The following is an 18,885-nucleotide window of genomic DNA, read 5'->3' as shown; positions in this document are numbered from 1 at the left end:
CACAAAGCATTTTAGCAAACATTGTCTTTTTTAGCATCTTTAACTATTTAGAAATGCTAAACTTCACTAGCTAGAAGACTAGCCCATCATGACACGTAAATTGGACATCTACCATTCAACCATTCATTCATTCCACAAACACTTATTGATCTCCTATGATGAGCCAGACACTGCGCTAAATGACAGAGACAAGGGACAGGAACATCATGGAACTTAACATAGAAAGAGAAGCAGGTGACCAAAATATTGTCGTAGTATATAGTTATGAACTATATTAAGTATCAAGAGGATAAATAGGGGGACCTGGTGAATTCTATCAAATATTTGGGAAAGAAATAATATCAATCCTACACATGATCTTTTAGAAAATTAAGGAACACTTCCCGGTTAATTCTACAAAGCCAGTATTACTCTGATTCCAAAGCCAGACAAAATTGTCACATAAAAACTACAAGCCACTATCTCTTATAAGAATCCTTGTAAAATATTAGCAAACCAAACCAGCAATATATATAAAGGATTATATGCCATGACCAAGAGGAGTTTATCCCAGAAATACAAGGTTGTTTTAACACTGGAAAATCAATTAATGTAACACACCACATCAGTAGAATAAAGGACAAAACTACTTGATCTTCTCAATGACTCAGAAAAGGGATTTGGCAAAATCCACTGCCCATTCTTGATTTTTTTTTTTTTTTTTACAAAATCCTCAGGAAATTAGGAAAAGAAGAGAACATCCTCAACCTGATAAAGGGCATTTACAAAAAGCTACAACTACCATCATTCTTAGCAGTAAGACTGAATGTTCCCCACCACTATGAGAAACAAAACAAGATGTCTGTTCTCACTGCTTCTATTCAGCACTCTGCTGGAGGTTCTTGCCAATGGAGTAAGGAAAGAAAAAGAAGTTAAAGGCATGCAGATTGGGAAGGAAGAAATAAAACTATATCTACAGATGACATAGTCCTAATGTAGAAAATCCTAAGAACTCTACACACACACACACACACACACACACACACACAACTACTAAAAATAAGAAAGTTAAACAAATCCACAAGAGAGAAGATCAATTACAAAATCAATTGAATTTCTATATACCAGCAACAAACAATCCAAAAGTTAAATTAATAAAACAACTCAATTCACAATAGCATAAAAATGAATACAATACCTAGAAATAAATTTATCCTTTAAGTGCAAGACTTTTTTTTTTTATTGGAATATAATTGCTTTACACTCTTGTACCAGTTTTTGAGGTATACCAAAGTTAATCAGCTGTATTTATACACATATCCCCACATTCCCTCCCTTCCTTGACCCCCCCCACCCTCCCCGTCCCAGCCCTCTAAGGCATCATCCATCATCGAGTTGATCTCCCTTTGTTATACAGCAACTTCCCGCTGACCATCTATTTTACAGTTGGTAGTATCTATATGTCTATGCTACTCTCTCACTTCGTCCCAGCCTCCCCTTCACCCCCTGCCCCCACCAACCTCGTGTCCTCCAGTCCATTCCATGCATCTCCATCCTTATTCTTGTCTTGTCACTGGGTTCATCAGTACCATTATTTTTTTTTTTTAAGATTCCGTATATATGAGTTAGCATACAATATTTGTTTTTCTCTTTCTGGCTTACTTCACTCTGTATGACAGACTCTAAGTCCATCCACCTCATTACATATAGCTCCATCTCATTCCTAAGTGCAAGACTTTTACAGTCAAAATTACAAAGCATTGCTGAGAGAAAATAAATAAGATCTAAATGAATGGAGAGATATACCATATGTATGAGTCAGAATACTCAATATTGTTAAGAAGGCAATTCTCCCCAATTGATTTATAGATTCAATGCAATCCCTATCAAAACCCCAGCAAACTTTTTGTTACAGAAATTGGTGTGCTGACTCTAAAAATTTATACAAAAGGCAAAGGATCTAGAATAGCCAGACAATTCTGAAAAAGAACAACAAAAAAGACTTAAACCACCCAATTTCAAAACTTATTATCAAAACTATAGCTAAAGTAATCAAGACAGACATAATGATCAAGAAAAAGAATGGAGAATCCATAAATAAAGTCTTACATTTGTGGTCAATTGATCCTAAAAAAAGTGGCATAGCAATTCAACCAGGAAAGGATGGTCTTTTCAATGAATGATGCTGGGACAATTGGACATCCATATGTGGGAAATTAAAAAAAGAATTTATATCTTCACAACATCTCATACAAAAATTAACTCAAAATATACCATAAACGTAAATGTAAAACCTAAAACTATAAAACTTCTAGAAGAAAGCATAAAGGTAAATTTTCGTAACCTTTTTTAGACAAAAATATCTTAGACATACACCAAAATCATGATTCATAAAAATAAAAAAATTGACATATTGGACTTTATAAAAATAATTTACTCTTCAAAAGACACCATTAAGAGAATGAAAAGACAAGTACAAGCAATCCTGAGAAAGAAAAATGGAGCTGGAGGACTCAGGCTCCCTGACTTTATACTATAGTACAAAGCTACAGTAATCAAAACAGTATGGTACTGGCACAAAAACAAATATAGATCAATGGAACAGGATAGAAAGCCCAGAAACAAACTCATGCACCTATGGTCAATTAAACTACGACAAAGGAGGCAAGAATAAACAATGGAGGGAAGACTGTCTTCAATAAGTGGTACTGGAAAAACTGGACAGCTACATGTAAAAGAATGAAAAGAGAACACTCTCTAACACCATACACAAAAATAAACTTGAAATGAGTCAAAGACCTAAATGTAAGACTGGACACTATAAAACTCTTAGAGAAAAACATAAGCAGAATACTATTTGGCATAAATTGCAGCAATATCTTTTCTGATCCACCTCCTAGAGTAATGAAAATTTTAAAAATAAACAAATGGGACCTAATTAAACTTAAAAGCTTCTGCACAGCAAAGGAAACCATAAACAAAATGAAAAGACAAACCTCAGAATGGGAGAAAATACTTGCAAACAAAGTGACCAACACAGGATTAATCTCCAAAATATACAAACAGCTCATGTAGCTCTGTGTCAAAAAAAAAAGGACTTCCTGGGCTTCCTAGGTGGCGCAGTGGTTAGGAATCTGCCTGCCAATGCGGGGGACATGGGTTCGATCCCTGCTCCAGGAAGATCCCACATGCCATGGAGCAACTAAGCCCATGTGCCACAACTATTGAGCCTGTGCTCTAGAGCCCATGAACCAACTATTGAGCCCATGTGTTGCAGCTACTGAAGCCCACACACCTAGAGCCTGTGCTCCTCAACAAGAGAGACCACCACAATGAGAAGCCTGCGCACCACAATGAAGAGTAGCCCCTGCTCGCTGCAACTAGAGAAAGCCCGTGTGCAGCAACAAAGACCCAACACAGCCAATAAAATTAATTAATTAATTAATTAATTAATTTAAAAAAAACAATCAAAAAGTGGGCAGAAGACCTAAATAGACATTTCTTCAAAGAAAATGTACCGATGGCCAAAAAGCTCAGGAAAAGATGATTGGCATCACTGATTATCAGAAGAATGCAAATCAAAACTACAATAAGGTATCACCACACACTGGTCAGAATGGGCATCGTCAAAAAGTCTACAATAAATGTTGGAGAGGGTATGGGGAAAAAAGGGAACCCTCCTTCACTGCTTGTGGGACTGTAAATCGGTACAACCACTATCAAGAACAGTATGGAGTTTCCTTAAAAAACTAAAAATTGAACTACCATATGATCCTGCAATCCCACTCCTGGGCAAATATCCAGAGAAAACCATAATCCTAAAGGATACATGCACCCCAGTGTTCACTGCAGCAGTATTTACAATATCCAGGTCATGGAAGCAACATAAATGTCCATCGACAGAGGAATGGATAAAGAAGATGTGGTGTGTATAGATAATGGACTCAGCCATAAAAAAAAAAAAAAAAAAGAAATAATGCCATTTGCAGCAACATGGATGGACCTAGAGATTATCATACTAAGTGAAGTAAGTCAAACAAAGACAAATATCATATGATATCACTTGTATGTGGAATCTAATTTTAAAAAAAAGAAAGAAAAGAAACAAATGAACTTATTTACAAAACAGAAACAGATTTACAGATAGTGAAAACAAACTTACGGTTACCAAAGGGGGAACGTGGTGGGGGCAAGGAGGAGGGGCAGGATAAATCAGGAGCCTGGGATGAAGACACACACTCTACTATATATTAGATAGATAACCAACAAGGACCTACTGTATAGCACAGGGAACTCTACTTGATATTCTGTGATAAGCTATATGAGAAAAGAATCTAAAAAAGAATGAATATATGTACATGTATAACTGAATCACTTTGCTGCACACCTGAAACTAACATAACATTGTAAATCAACTATACTCCAATAAAATTTAAAAACAGAAAAAAAAATTACTGCTATGTGAGTGACCACTGAAGCAACTTGGAACTGATGTCAATGATAAGGCTAACAGGAAGAAAATAATTTAGTGAAAAATTAAATAAAGAATAATCGATAAAGGGGAAAAAAAGACAAGTACAGACTGAGAGAAATAGCTGCACATCATTTATCTGATAAAGGACTGTATCCAGAATATACAGAGAACTCTTACAACTTATAATAACACAACCCAATTTTAAAAGAGCAAAAGATTTTAACAGATACTTCACCAAAGAAAATATGTGAATGCCTAATAAGCACATGAAAATATGCTCGTGCAGAAAAGAGTTAACATAGCAAGGCTCAGACTGCTATGCTTAGAAAGTCCTACTCGCAAGGATCACCCTTGGCTAAGAACTTGGATCTCAGGTGAGTTCCCGCCATTCCCTAATAATAATAACTCACTGTGCCTAAATTATAAACAATGTGGTTTACACTGCACACCTATTTTCTTTCTAGGAACCTGAAATTTTGGTTCATGCTAGGTAAATGGTGTTTACATGACTGGCCCCCAGTAAAAACCCTGGGCCCTGAGTTCCTAATGAGATTTCATGGTAGATGACATTTCACATGTTGTCACAACTCATTGCTGGAGGAATTAAGTACATTCTGTGTGACTCCACTGGGAATGGACTTTTGGAAGCCTGTGCCTGGTTTCCTCCAGACTTTACTCCATGTGTTCTTTTCCCTTTGCTACTTTTGCTATGAGTTCTTTTACTGTAATAAATCATAGCCATGAGCATGACTATATGCTAAGTCTTGTGAGTTCTCCTAACAAATCATGGAACCCGGGGCGTGGTCTTCAGGACCCCGAACACAATGCATGACACCAATAATCATTAGGGACATGCAAATTATAACCATAATGAGATTCCACCTCATATCCATTAGAATGGCTGTAAACCAACATTGTTCCCCAGGATCTGAAAAAGTGGAACTCATGCATTGCTGGTAGGAATATAAAATGAGTCAGCCACTTCTGAAATGTTTGGTACTATCTTTAAAAGTTAAACATATACAGTACTTACTATAATTCTACCTACAGGTGTTTACCCAAGAGATATGAAAACATATATCCATATAAAGACTTTAATGTGAATGTTTATAGTAGCATTATTCATAATGGCATTAAAAACTGGAAACAATTCCAATTTCTATCAACTGGTGAATCAACAAAATGTAGCAATATATATTCATACAATGGCATACTACTTAGCAATAAAAATAAATGGAATAAAAATAAATGAAACTTTACAATTTGGATGAACCTCAAAAACCTTATGCTAAGAGAAAGAAGCAAGATACAAAATAACTATATGATTCCACTTACATAAAGTTCTAGAGGAAGCAAATCTATAGAGACAGAAAGCAAAACAGTAGTTGCCTGGGTCTCAGGTTGAGAGTAGAGATTGACAGCAAACAGAAATTGGGAGCGGGGGTGATAGAAATATTCTAAAAATGAGCTGTGGTAATGGAACTGTACACTTATATACAATGGATGAATTATGGTATGTAGATTTTACCTCAATAAAGTTTTTAAATATTTTTTAATATTTTAATTTTATTGGTATATAGTCAAGTTACAATCTTGTGTTAATTTCAGGTGTACGGTCAATAAAGCTTTTTTTTTTTTTTTAAGAAAAAAAATCACTTGCAAAAAGTCCCCTTCAGTATCATTATCAAATTATTATTTCATTTTGAATAATTTAGGTATTTTTCTTATTTCCAAATAAGGTGGTACATTAAACATATAGATTTATCTTTCCTCTGTTCAAAATCCCACTAAAATGAGAGTAATGGGAGGAGGGGGTATGGACAAAGATAGAATAAGAGATAATAACATTGAATTTGGGGAAGCAGAAAAGCGCAAGAATGGTCACTGACTTAGCAGATCCAAGAAAGCTGAATTATTAGCCAGCAGCAGAGAAAGCCAGGAAGAAAAATTATTTTTATCACAGAACCTCCAATATGTTCAGGATTCGGCAGCATCAGTGGCCGTAAAGCACTAGAAACAGAAGGATTGATTGAAGATCTGTTTAAGAAGCAGTTAGAGGATATATGGTGCAACACAGGGAATATAGCCAATATTTTATAATAACTATAAATGGAATATAACCTTTAAACATTGTGAATCACTATGTTGTATACCTGAAATTATACAATATTGTACATCAATTATACCTTGATAATTTAAAAAATGAAGCAATTAGACCCACAGATCCCCTTCCCAATTCCACATAGCTAGGCAACTGCTCTTCTCCCACTAATCCCTAACACTAGCAGTTTTTATTCCCTGAAAAGAGTAAACAGAGGGTCTCTGAACTGGGAGAACACCAAGGACGTTGAGGAATTGAGTACCAGGTTGAAAGCAGGAGAATTAAGTGAAGTCTGCCTGTAAACTGAATATTAGGACCCTGGTTTTCTTCCCCCAGAATGATCAGAATGTTATTTATCAGGCATATATTCATCCACCCCAGTAGAAGAATCTTGGAAGAATCAAATCAGCCAAACAGAACAAGTCTAAAGATGCAGGCAACAGAAATTTCCTCAAAGAAGTGGCTCAGTCAGATGACTTTCCAATGAAACTGATAGTCTGCCAGTGCTACCCACAGGTTTTAAAGAAATTTAAATAGGAAACTAGACAATTGAGGAAAGTTTCTAACATGAAAAAGATTAAAAGAAAACAAACCAACAGAAGAAATTTGGAAGAAATCAAAGCTAAACAGAGATGAAAATTTTCTTTAATGTTACCAACATCCTCAGAGAGATAAAAGATGTTTTGTCCAAGGAAATAATTTTATATTTGTAAAGGAACAATCAGAAAAAGAAATAGCCTATGGAAATTTAAAATATGATGCCGAAACTTAAAACTCCAAAGAAGAGTTGGAAGATTAAGATGAGAAAAACTTCTGGAAAACAGAACAAAAAGACAAATAGAAAATAACAAAGGGAATATAAAAGCATTAGAGGACTGTTCATGAGATCTAATATTCAGATTGGAGTGTTGATAAGAAAGAACAGCGAATACAGAAGAAATGTATTATCAAAAGTCGAGAACATTTTCCAGAATTAAAGGACATGAGAGGGCCCAACACAAAGCAAATTGGGGCTCAACAATGCCAATTATTATTAAGTTTCAGAACACCAGAGATAATAAGAAAAATCTAAGTTTTTAAGAGAGACAAAATAGATCAATAATAATAATAAGTAGATCAAACACAAAGACACGGGCATCAGATTACTAGAAACTAAGAGACGATGGACTAATTATGCCTCTAAGACTCTGAGAGAATGTTATTTCAAACCAATCAAATGTCAGAGTAAAAATAAAGACATTTTCAGAAATGCAATGACTTACAACTTTTATTGCCCTCATACTTTTTATAAGGAAGCTACTGGAGAACGTGTTCCACCAATTGAGTGAATAAGGCAAAAAATGAGGAACAGATGGGATCAAGAGCACTTAAAAGAGGGGAAGGAAATCCCCAGGATGATAGTGAAAGGAGAGCAGTTCACCCGTAGACACCGAGGACCCCAGAACAGATGTCACCAAGGAGATGAAATTGAGTTTGAATATAATAAGATTTTCCATACACTATTTTTGGTTTGGGGTTTTTTTTTAAGAATTTTTATTGAGATAATAATTGACATACAATAAACTGCATGTATTTAAAGTGCACAATTTGATTTTTCTTTCTTTATTAGTAATGTATATATGGCAATCCCAATCTCCCTCCATACACTATTTTGTATTATGACATTTAGCTGTATGTTTTATTTCCACAAACTAGTGTAAGGGAGGATTTTTTTTTAAGCTCTTTAGTGGAATATAATTGCTTTACACTCTTGTACCAGCTTACGAGGTACACCAAAGTGAATCAGCTGTATTTATACACATATTCCCATATCCCCTCCCTCCCACGACTCCCCCCAACTCTTCCCATCCCGGCCCTCCAAGGCGTCACCTATCATCAAGTTGATCTAAGGGAGGATTTTTTTTTTAATTTTATTTATTTATTATTTTTGGGGGGGTACACCAAGTTCAATCATCTGTTTTTATGCACATATCCCCGTATTCCCTCCCTCCCTTGACTCTCCCCCCACCCTCCCTCGAGTCCCCCCCACCCTCCCCGTCCCAGTCCTCTAAGTAAGGGAGGATTTTTTTAACTTCTTGTCTTGCACACATGTTAACATAGTGCCCTACACATAGTAGATATTCAAATATTTTTTAGTTTTGTTTATTTTTTGAAGAGCAGCACTGTTTTTTTTTTTTAATGCAACTTGTTCTTTCTTTTTTAAAATAATTAATTAATTTTATTTTTGGCTGCATTGGGTCTTCGTTGTTACGTGTGGGCTTTCTCTAGTTGTGGCGAGCAGGGGCTACTCTTCGTTGCAGTGGGCGGGCTTCTCATTGCGGTAGCTTCTCCTGCTGCAGAGCACGGGGTCTAGGTGCACAGGCATCAGTAGTTGTGGCACATGGGCTCCAGAGCGCAGGCTCAGTAGTTATGGCGCATGGGCTTAGTTGCTCCATGGCAGGTGGGATCTTCCCAGCCCACGGATGGAAACTGTGTCCCCTGCATTGGCAGGTGGATTCTTAACCACTGCACCATCAGGGAAGTCCTGAGCAGCACTGTTTTTTAATGTGTTTTAGTCCAGAATACAAAGCAAGGTGCTAGTTGTTGCCTCAATGATAGTACAATAGTAAATAATGGCTTTTTCTTCCCCCATAAGGCAAATTACAGAAGTGTATCAGAAGGACAGCATGAGACATTTGAATAAATGAATGGAAGAATGGAATACCTATATTTGTACAGTATAGCACTCTAAAAAGGGCTATATGGTGGATATGGAGTATCCTAACTCAGGAAGCTTCGGTATCCTGAAAATACTGATAAATTCTGAATGAATTACACTGAGTAACACTGATTCATTCATCTGCTTAAAGACCAAGGACAGAATAATGCTATATTTTTAGGGGGATATGGCCTACTGTTCGGCAAGTAGACCCTGCACTTATGCCATATGAGTTCAAATTCCACTTCAGCAACTATAAATTATTTTAATGGATAAATACTGTTAATTGATGTAAATTATCATATCAATAGTATAAAATGTGGAGAAGAATAAAAAGTGGAGTGTTCTTGTACACAAGTGAAGTTAAGTGTTTATCAGCTTAAAATAGACTGCTAAAACTATAAGATATTTTATGCAGGCACTTTCTAATCACAAAGCTAATACCTACAGAAGTTACACAAAAGAAAAAGAGAAAAGATTCAAAACTTACTTCAAAAAACAACAGAACACAAAGGAACATAGCAAGAGAGAAAAGGAGAAAAGAACAAGACAAAGAGTTAACATAATGGCAATTGTAAATCCTTCCCTATCAATAATTAATTTAAATGTAAATAGGCCAAACTCCCCAATAAATAAATGCAGAGTAGCTAAAAGAATAAGAAAATCAAGACTCAACTGTATGCTGTCTATAAGAAACTCACTTTACATTCAAGAAAACACATAGGCTAAAAGTGAAAGGATGGGGACTTCTCTAGTGGTGCAGTGGTTAAGAATCTGCCTGCCAATGCAGGGGACACAGGTTCATATTCCTGCTCCAGGAAGATTCCCACATGCCTTGGAGCAACTAAGCTCATGCATCACAATTACTGAGCCTGCACTCTAGAGCCCGAGAGCCACAACTACTGAGCTCACGTGCTGCAACTACTGAAGCCTGCACACCTAGAGCCGGTGCCCTGCAACAAGAGAAGCCACCACAATGAGAAGCCCGTGCACCACAACGAAGAGTAGCCCCCACTCACCACAACTACAGAAAGCCTGCATGCAGCAATGAAGACCCAATGCAGCCCCCCCAAAATTCATTCATTTATTCATTCATTCATTTTTTAAAAAGTGAAGTGATGGAAAAGGAATTCCATGCAAATGGTAACCAAAATAAAACAAAAACAAAAAAAAAAAAAATAGGAGTGGCTAAATTTCTATCAGACAAAGTAGACTTTCAGCCAAAGAAAAATAAAACTGTCCCTAGAGACAAAGAAGGTCACTACATAATAATAAAAGGGTCAGCTCAACAGGAAAATATAACAATTATAAATGCACACATCCAACATAGAGCACCTAAATACAAAAAAAAATTTTTTTTGACTGATCTGAGAAGAGAAATTAGCAGTAATATAATAATAATGGGAGACTTCAATACCCCACTTGAAAAAATAGACAGAACATCCAGACAGAAAATCAATAAATAGTGGATTTGAACAACACTATAAACCAAACACACATATACAGAACTTTTCAGCAAACAGCACAGGAATACCACATTCTTCTTAAGTGCACACAGAAACATTCTCCAGGATTAATCACATTAGGCCACAAAACAAGTCTTAACAAATTTAAGATCAAAATCATACCAAGTATCTTTTCCAATCAGAATGGAAAAACTATAAAGTAAGAAATTAGGAAATAAAGTAAGAAATTAGGAAAATTCACTAATACATGGAAACTAAATAACACACTCTTGAATAAATCACTAGGTAAAACAGGAAATCAAAAGGGATCTCAAGGACTTCTGTGGTGGCACAGTGGTTAAGAATCCACCTGCCAATGCAGGGGACACGGGTTCAATCCCTGGTCCGGGAAGATCCCACATGTCTCGGAGCAACAAAACCCATGTGCCACAATTACTGAGCCTACACTCTACAGCCCATGAGCCACAACTACTGAGCCCATGTGCTGCAACTACTGACACCCGGGCACCTAGAGCCTGTGCTCTGTAAAGAGAAGCCATGGCAATGAAAAGCCCAAGCACCACAACAAAGAGTAGTGCCCGCTCACTGCCAACTAGAGAAAGCCCACGCGTAGCAACAAAGACCCAATGCAGCCAATAAATAAATAAATAAACCATTAAAAAAAATTTTTTAAGGGGGGGGAATTCAAAAAATATCTTGAAACAAAAGCAAAATCACAACTTACCAAAACTTATGAAATGCAGCAAAAGCAGAACTAAAAGGAAATTAGTGATGAACACCTACATTTGAAAAGATCTCCAGATGAATGGATAAAGATGTGGTACATATATACAATGGAATATTACTCAACTGTAAAAAGGAACAAAATTGGGACATCCATAGAGACATGGATGGACATAGACACTGTCATACATAGTGAAGTGAGTCAGAAAGAGAAAAGCAAATATCATATATTAACACATATATGCAGAATATAGAAAAATGGTACAAATCAACTGGTTTGCAAGGTGGAAATAGAGACACAGATGTAGAGAATAGACATATGGACACCAAGTGGGGAAAGTGGAGGGATGGTTGGGAGCAGATGAATTGGGAGATTGGGATTGCCATATATACATTACTTATGAGAAAAAAATATCAGATTGTACACTTTAAATATATGCAGTGTATTGTATGTCAACTGTATCTCAATAAAATTTCTTAAAAAAAATAAAATAAAAGGATCTCATACTGGCACAACCATGTAAAGCAATAATACTCCAATAAAGAGCTGGGGGATAAAAGATCTCAGATAAACAACCTTACTTTACACATCAAGGAACTAGAAAAAAAGCAGAATAAACTAAACCCAAAATTAACAGATGAAAAGAAATAATAAAGATCAGAGAATACAGCAAATAGAGAATGGGGGGGGGGAATAAACAAAACTAAGAGCTGAGTTTTTTGAAAAACTAATCTGTAGCTCAACTAAGAAAAAAAGAGAGAAGACAAATAAAATCAGAAATGAAAGAGGACACATTACAATGGATGTCTCAGAAATATAAAGGATCATAAGGCACAGGAAACTCAACTTCACTTTGCTGTATAATAGAAGCTAACACAACATTGTAAAACAACTATGCCCAAAATAAAAATAAACAAATAAATAAACAAACCTTTTTTTAAAAGGATCATAAGGGACTATTATGAACAATTATGTGTGTGCAAATTAAACTATAAAAATGGATAAATTCCTAGAAACATACAAACTACCAAGACTGAATAGAGATGAAATAGAAAGGCTCAGACCAGTAACATATAAGGAAGTTAAAGTAGTCATCAAAAACCTCCAAACAAAGAAAAATCCAGGACCAGATGACTTCATTGCTAATTCTACCAAACACTAAAAGAAGAATTAAAATTAATGCTTCTTAAAATCTTTCCAAAAATAGAAGTAAAGGGAATATTTCCAAACTCATTCTATGAAGCCAGCATCACCTTCATACCATAAGAAAAGAAAATTAGAGGCCAATCTCTCAGATGAATGTAGGTGCAAAAATCCTCAATAAAACACTAGCAAACCAAATTCAACAGCACATCAAAAAGATTATACACCATGACCAATTTTGATTTATCCCTGAGATGCAAGGCTGTTTTAACATATGCAAATTAATCAATGTGATACACCACATTAAAATGAAACATAAAAATCACATGTTCATCTCAGTAGATACAGAAGAAGCATTTGACAATGTTCAACATCCATTAGTGATAAAAATTCTCAACAAAACAGGTACAAAAGGAAATTTCCTCAACATAATAAAGGCCATTTATGAAAAGTTACAGCTAACATCATAATTAATGGGGGAAAACTGAGAACTATTTTTCTAAGATTTGGTACAAGGCAAGGATGCCCACTCTTGACACTTCTATTTAACACAGAACTTGAAATACTGTAAATATCAACCAGTCAAAAAAAAGAAAGAAAAGAAAAGGAATAAAAGGCATCCAAATCAGAAAGGAGGATGTAAAATTCTCACTGTTTGCAAATGACATGATCCTATACAGAGAAAATCCTAAAGACTCAAAAAAAAAATCTTAGAACTAATAAACAAATTCAGTAAAGTTGCAGGATTCAAAATTCATACACAAAAATCATCTGTGCTTCCAAAAACAGACACAAAGATCAATGGAACAGAAAAGAGAGCCCAGAAATAAATCCACACTCTTATGGTTAATTAATCTATGACAAAGGAGGCAAGAATGTACAATGGAAAAGAGACAGTCTATTCAACAAGTGGTGCTAGGAAAACTGGACAGCTACTTGTAAAAGAGTAAAAGTAGAACCTTCTCTAACATGATATAGAAAAAATAAAATCAAAATGGATTAAAGACCTAAATGTAAGATGGGAAACCCTAAAACTCCTAGAAGGAGACATAGGCAGAACATTCTTTGACATGAATTGTAGCAATATTTTTTTGTATTTACCTCCTAAAGCAAAGGAATATAAGCAAAAATAAACAAATGGAATCTAATTAAACTCAAAAGCTTTTGCACAGCAAAGGAAACCATCAACAAAACAAAAAGAAAACCTATTGAACGGGAGAAAATATTTTCAAATGATATGACTGATAAAGATTTAATATCCAAAATATATAAACAGCTCATACAACTCAACATCAAAAAAACAAACAATCTAATTTAAAAACGGGCAGAAGACCTGAAGAGACATTTTTCCAAAGAAGACATACAGATGGTCAACAGGCACATGAAAAGATGCTCAACATTGTTAATCATCAGAGAAATGCATAGTAAAACCACAATGAGATATCACCTCAGAATGGCTATCATTACAAAACTCCACAAATACCAAATGTTGGTGAGAATGTGGAGAAAAGGGAACCCTTGTACACTGTTGATCGGAATGTAAATCAGTGCCGTCACTATGGAAAACAGCATGGAGTTTCCTCAAAATATTGAAAATAGAATTGCCATATGATCCAGCAATCCTACCTCTAGGTATATATTCAAAGGAAAGGAAATCACTATCTCAAGAAAGATATCTGTACCCTCATGTTCATTGCATGATTATTTACAACAGCCAAGACATGGAATCAACCCAAGTGTCCAATGATGGATGAATGGATAAAGAAAATGTGATTGATATTAATATATCAATAAACATCAGAGAGAGAGAGAGGAATTTCAGCCATAAAAATGAAGGGAATCCTATCTTTTGCAATGACAAGGATGGACCTTGAAGGCATTATGCTACGTGAAAGAAGTGAGACACAGAAAGACAAATCCTGTATGATTTCATCTATATGTGGAATCTAAAAAAAACAAACTCAGAGGTATATATTGGTGGTTGCCAGAGGTGGGGTTTGAGGAGGTGGGAAAAATGGGTGCAAGTGGTGAAATGTACAAACTTCCAGTCATAAGATAAGTTCTGGGCATATGATATACACTATGGTGACTATACTTAATACTGTATCGTATATTTGAAATTTGCTAAGAAAGTAGATCTTAAAAGTTATTATCACAAGAAAAAAAATGTAACTGTGAGGGGACTGGTGTTAACTAAACTTATTATGGTAATAATTTGGTAATATATACATATATCAAATTATTACATTGTACACCTAAAACTAATACATTGTTATATGTCAAGTATATCTCAATAACAGTGGGGGGGGATCACCATTAATCCAATATAAGTACTAGAAGAATTTAAATAAACTGAATGCTAAAAACCAAAAGGTTCAACTTTTCTAAGAAACAGCAGGAATTCTTCTGTTGATATATTTTAGCTAAAATTTATGTCAATATCTACTTGTAGAATATGGTGTTAGAGAACATTCTTGTTGGCTCAGAAAACTGAAGATGTGTTGTTTTAAACAAAATCAAACGAAATTTTTTATGTTAAAAAAGAAATGATGGTTTATATATACAACAAAATATTATTCAGTCTTTAAAAAGGGGCTCCTACCATTTGCAACAAGGATGGAACTGGAGGGCATCACGCTGACTGAAATAAGCCAGACACAGAAAGAATAAATCTTGCATGATCTCACATATCTGTAGAATCTTTAAAAAGTCGAATGCATAGTAGCAAAGAGAATAGTTATTACCAGGTAGGTGAAAGTGAGGGATGGGAAGATAATGGTCAAAGGATACAAAGTTGCAGTTATGCAGGATGAGTCTAGAGACGGAACCTACAACATGACGACTATAGTTAACACTGTATTGAATACTGGAAATTTATTGAGAGTAGATTTCAGGTGCTTTTACCTTATACATACACACAAAAAGGTAACTATACAAGATATGTTAGCTTAACTCATATATTTGGAATCTAAAAAAATGGTACTGATGAATCCAGTGACAGGGGTGGGGGTGAGGGGGAAGCTGGAAGGAAGTGAGAGAGCAGCACTGACATATATACACTACCAAATGTAAAATAGATGGCTAGTAGGAAGCTGCTGCATAAAACAGGGAGATCAACTCAATGATGGGTGATGACTTAGAAGGGTGGGATAGGGAGGGTGGGAGGGAGTTGCGGGAGGGAGGAGACATGGGGATATATGCATAAATACAGCTGATTCACTTTGTTGTACAGCAAAAACTAGCACAACAGTGTAAAGCAATTATATTCCAATAAAGAGCTTTAAAAAAAAAAGATGTTAGTTTGACCGTAATCATTTCACTACGTATATCAATCATGACCTACACCTTAAATATATACAATTCATATTTTTAAAATAAACAAATTGCATTTCATCATTTAATAAACGTGTAAACTTGGTGAAGTTACCTAACCTTTGTAAGCTTTGATTTATTGACTTGAAAATAGGGTTATTTATTCATAGGGTTATTGTGAGGAGTAAGTAATGTAGGAGTTCCATATTATAGTTCCCTTAAACTTTGGAATTCTGATTATAAATTCCAAAGTCTGAGATTACCGAAAAAGCAGGTGTAAGAAAGGAACTTGGCTTTCAAGGGGAAAAAGCACTAACTGGGAGTCAGGATACTGGCATTGCGGTATCAACTCTCCCATCAACTCTCCCGGTAGGAGAATGATCCATTCAGCTGTGTAGCACTGGTCAGTCACTAACTTGTGACCGTCTGTACAGTTTTAACCTCCCCTGCCCTTGACTCACTAAATCACGGAACCTGGGGAGGCCTGACCGGGCTAAGCCTGGCGTTCCTCTGCCTCCCCTGCCTGCTGCCCCGGCCTAAATCCCCCCGATAGCACACCGCGCTCTTAAAGCGCGCAGCGGTGGGCTGGGGTATTTCCGGCCACGAGGTGGCAGCATTCTCCCAACTGATACACACGTACAATGAGCAACTGTAATTCCAGCTTAAATAGACTAAAACACCAGCGTCCTGGGTTCCCCTTCCATTTTGTCTCGCGCGTGGGCCCTGCTGGATTTCATTAAAAGAGCGGTTTGTCAAAGCTCGTTTGGCCGCGACGGCCGAGAGCGCGGGCTCTCGCGAGATCGCCGCCGGAAGTGGGTGGCAGCGGAGACGCAGAGACTCCTCTCCGGAAGGCGAGCGTTTCTCCGGAGCTGCTGCAGCCCTCTACCCTGCGGCGCTCTCACCCGAGAAGGAGCTCACGGGCCGCGGCCTCCCCAGCTTCGAGCTCGCGCCTTCGGCTTCCCCGGCTGCACAGCGCGTGGCCCAGCCGGCGGAGCTCCCGCAACCCCCGGCCCCTCCCTTCCTCCGACCGCGCTGCGGTTAGGCCGCGCCCTGAGGCCCAGTCCGCGGCAGCTCCGGCGGGTGATGCCAAATACAGCCATGAAGAAAAAGGTGCTGTTGATGGGGAAGAGCGGGTCGGGGAAGACCAGCATGAGGTCCATCATCTTTGCCAATTATATCGCTCGCGACACCCGGCGCCTGGGTGCCACCATTGATGTGGAGCACTCCCACGTCCGATTTCTGGGCAATCTGGTGCTGAATCTGTGGGACTGTGGTGGTCAGGACACCTTCATGGAAAATTACTTCACCAGCCAGCGAGACAACATCTTCCGCAATGTCGAGGTTCTGATTTACGTGTTCGACGTGGAGAGCCGCGAACTGGAAAAGGACATGCATTATTACCAGTCGTGTCTGGAGGCCATCCTCCAGAACTCTCCTGATGCCAAAATCTTCTGCCTGGTGCACAAAATGGATCTGGTTCAGGAGGATCAGCGTGACCTGATTTTTAAAGAGCGAGAGGAAGACCTGCGGCGTTTGTCTCGCCCGCTGGAGTGTGCCTGTTTTCGAACATCCATCTGGGATGAAACGCTCTACAAAGCCTGGTCCAGTATTGTCTATCAGCTGATTCCCAATGTTCAGCAGCTGGAGATGAATCTCAGGAATTTTGCCCAGATTATTGAGGCCGATGAGGTTCTGCTGTTCGAGAGAGCGACGTTCTTGGTCATTTCCCATTACCAATGCAAAGAGCAGCGTGACGTCCACCGATTCGAGAAGATTAGCAATATTATTAAGCAGTTCAAGCTGAGCTGCAGTAAATTGGCCGCTTCTTTCCAGAGCATGGAAGTTAGGAATTCTAACTTCGCTGCTTTCATCGACATCTTTACATCAAACACGTACGTGATGGTGGTTATGTCGGATCCGTCTATCCCTTCTGCAGCTACTCTGATCAACATTCGCAATGCCAGGAAACACTTTGAGAAGCTGGAGAGAGTGGATGGTCCCAAGCACAGCCTCCTTATGCGTTGAATATTGCCAAAATGCGCTCTGAAAATGCTGGATTGCCCCCCCCCCCCTTTTTTTCTTTTAATATTCATAATGTCGTGTGCTTAAAAGTGGGCTTTGAAATATGTGCTGCTTACTACTTCCATCCTTTTCTTCCCTACTCCCCAGTCTTTAAGCCTTGGACGCTATTTACTCAGCTATCCAGTAGAGCTTCAAGATGGCCTTTCTGAAAAGTTGGTATGGTGTAACACTAAAGTAGCTGGTGGTGTATGTGTGTATGTGTGTTCTGATTACCTGGTTATAATAGATATACACATCAAAGCCTTTACCATATCTTCCTGTATTCCTTACAAGGTTGCAAAGTTGGAATGTTATTTTATCAGCAAGGTATTAAAATGCATTTATAAATTTTTTGGTTTCAGTCATGAATAAACATTTGCTGTTAGCAATTTAAAGTATGGTCTTATTTGAAATAATTTGAAGGTGGTTAATATTAAAGCTATAAATTTTGACTGCCCACAAGTATTGCTTAACTGGTAAATTTGATTTTGTGATCCTGGCTCCCATTACCTTGATGTTTCATAGCAACTGTAGCAGTGTGGTGAAGAGAATGGTCTCCAGGGTTAGACCACCTGAGCTGAATTAGTGTTCTAGTCCCTTCACTTACTAGCACTATGAACTGGGCGAGGTGCTTAATTTTACTGTGCTAGTTTCATTTGTAAAATGTGGTAAGAATAGCACTACTTCATTGGATTAAGGTTAAATTAAAACATGGAAAGCATTTAGAATGGTGCCTGGCACAGACTCAGTAATGTGTCAGCTCTCAATACCACCTACTGTGCCATTCTTCCTCCCCACTCCCAAAATACTGGACGTGAAGGCTAGCTAAACATTTAAGTCCTTACTAAATCCCACGTATTCTTAAATACTTGATGTGCATTTTCTTATTTAATCCTCACAACCTGTGAGGTACATTACTTTTACCTC

The 18,885-nt window shown here is 37.3% G+C and overlaps 1 protein-coding gene across 1 annotated transcript; it reads left to right on the top strand.

The window, feature by feature from the left end:
* The first annotated feature begins 16,691 nt into the window (after positions 1 to 16,691).
* Positions 16,692 to 18,375, top strand: RRAGA (Ras related GTP binding A). The gene has a single exon (XM_057725207.1). It carries the CDS (start codon positions 16,981 to 16,983, stop codon positions 17,920 to 17,922), a length of 942 nt encoding a protein of 313 aa, XP_057581190.1. The 5' UTR covers positions 16,692 to 16,980; the 3' UTR covers positions 17,923 to 18,375.
* The last annotated feature ends 510 nt before the right edge of the window (positions 18,376 to 18,885 follow it).

The sequence above is a fragment of the Hippopotamus amphibius genome, chromosome 2, assembly GCF_030028045.1.
Source record: "Hippopotamus amphibius kiboko isolate mHipAmp2 chromosome 2, mHipAmp2.hap2, whole genome shotgun sequence".
NCBI classification, from domain to species: Eukaryota; Metazoa; Chordata; class Mammalia; order Artiodactyla; family Hippopotamidae; genus Hippopotamus; species Hippopotamus amphibius.
Note: the sequence above shows the minus strand (reverse complement) of the source record. Positions and strands in the feature narration are given on the sequence as shown.

What these genes read in the sequence shown, in the direction of transcription:
- RRAGA (XM_057725207.1), top strand. Translation starts at nt 16,981, where the DNA reads ATGCCAAATACAGCCATGAAGAAAAAGGTGCTGTTGATGGGGAAGAGC.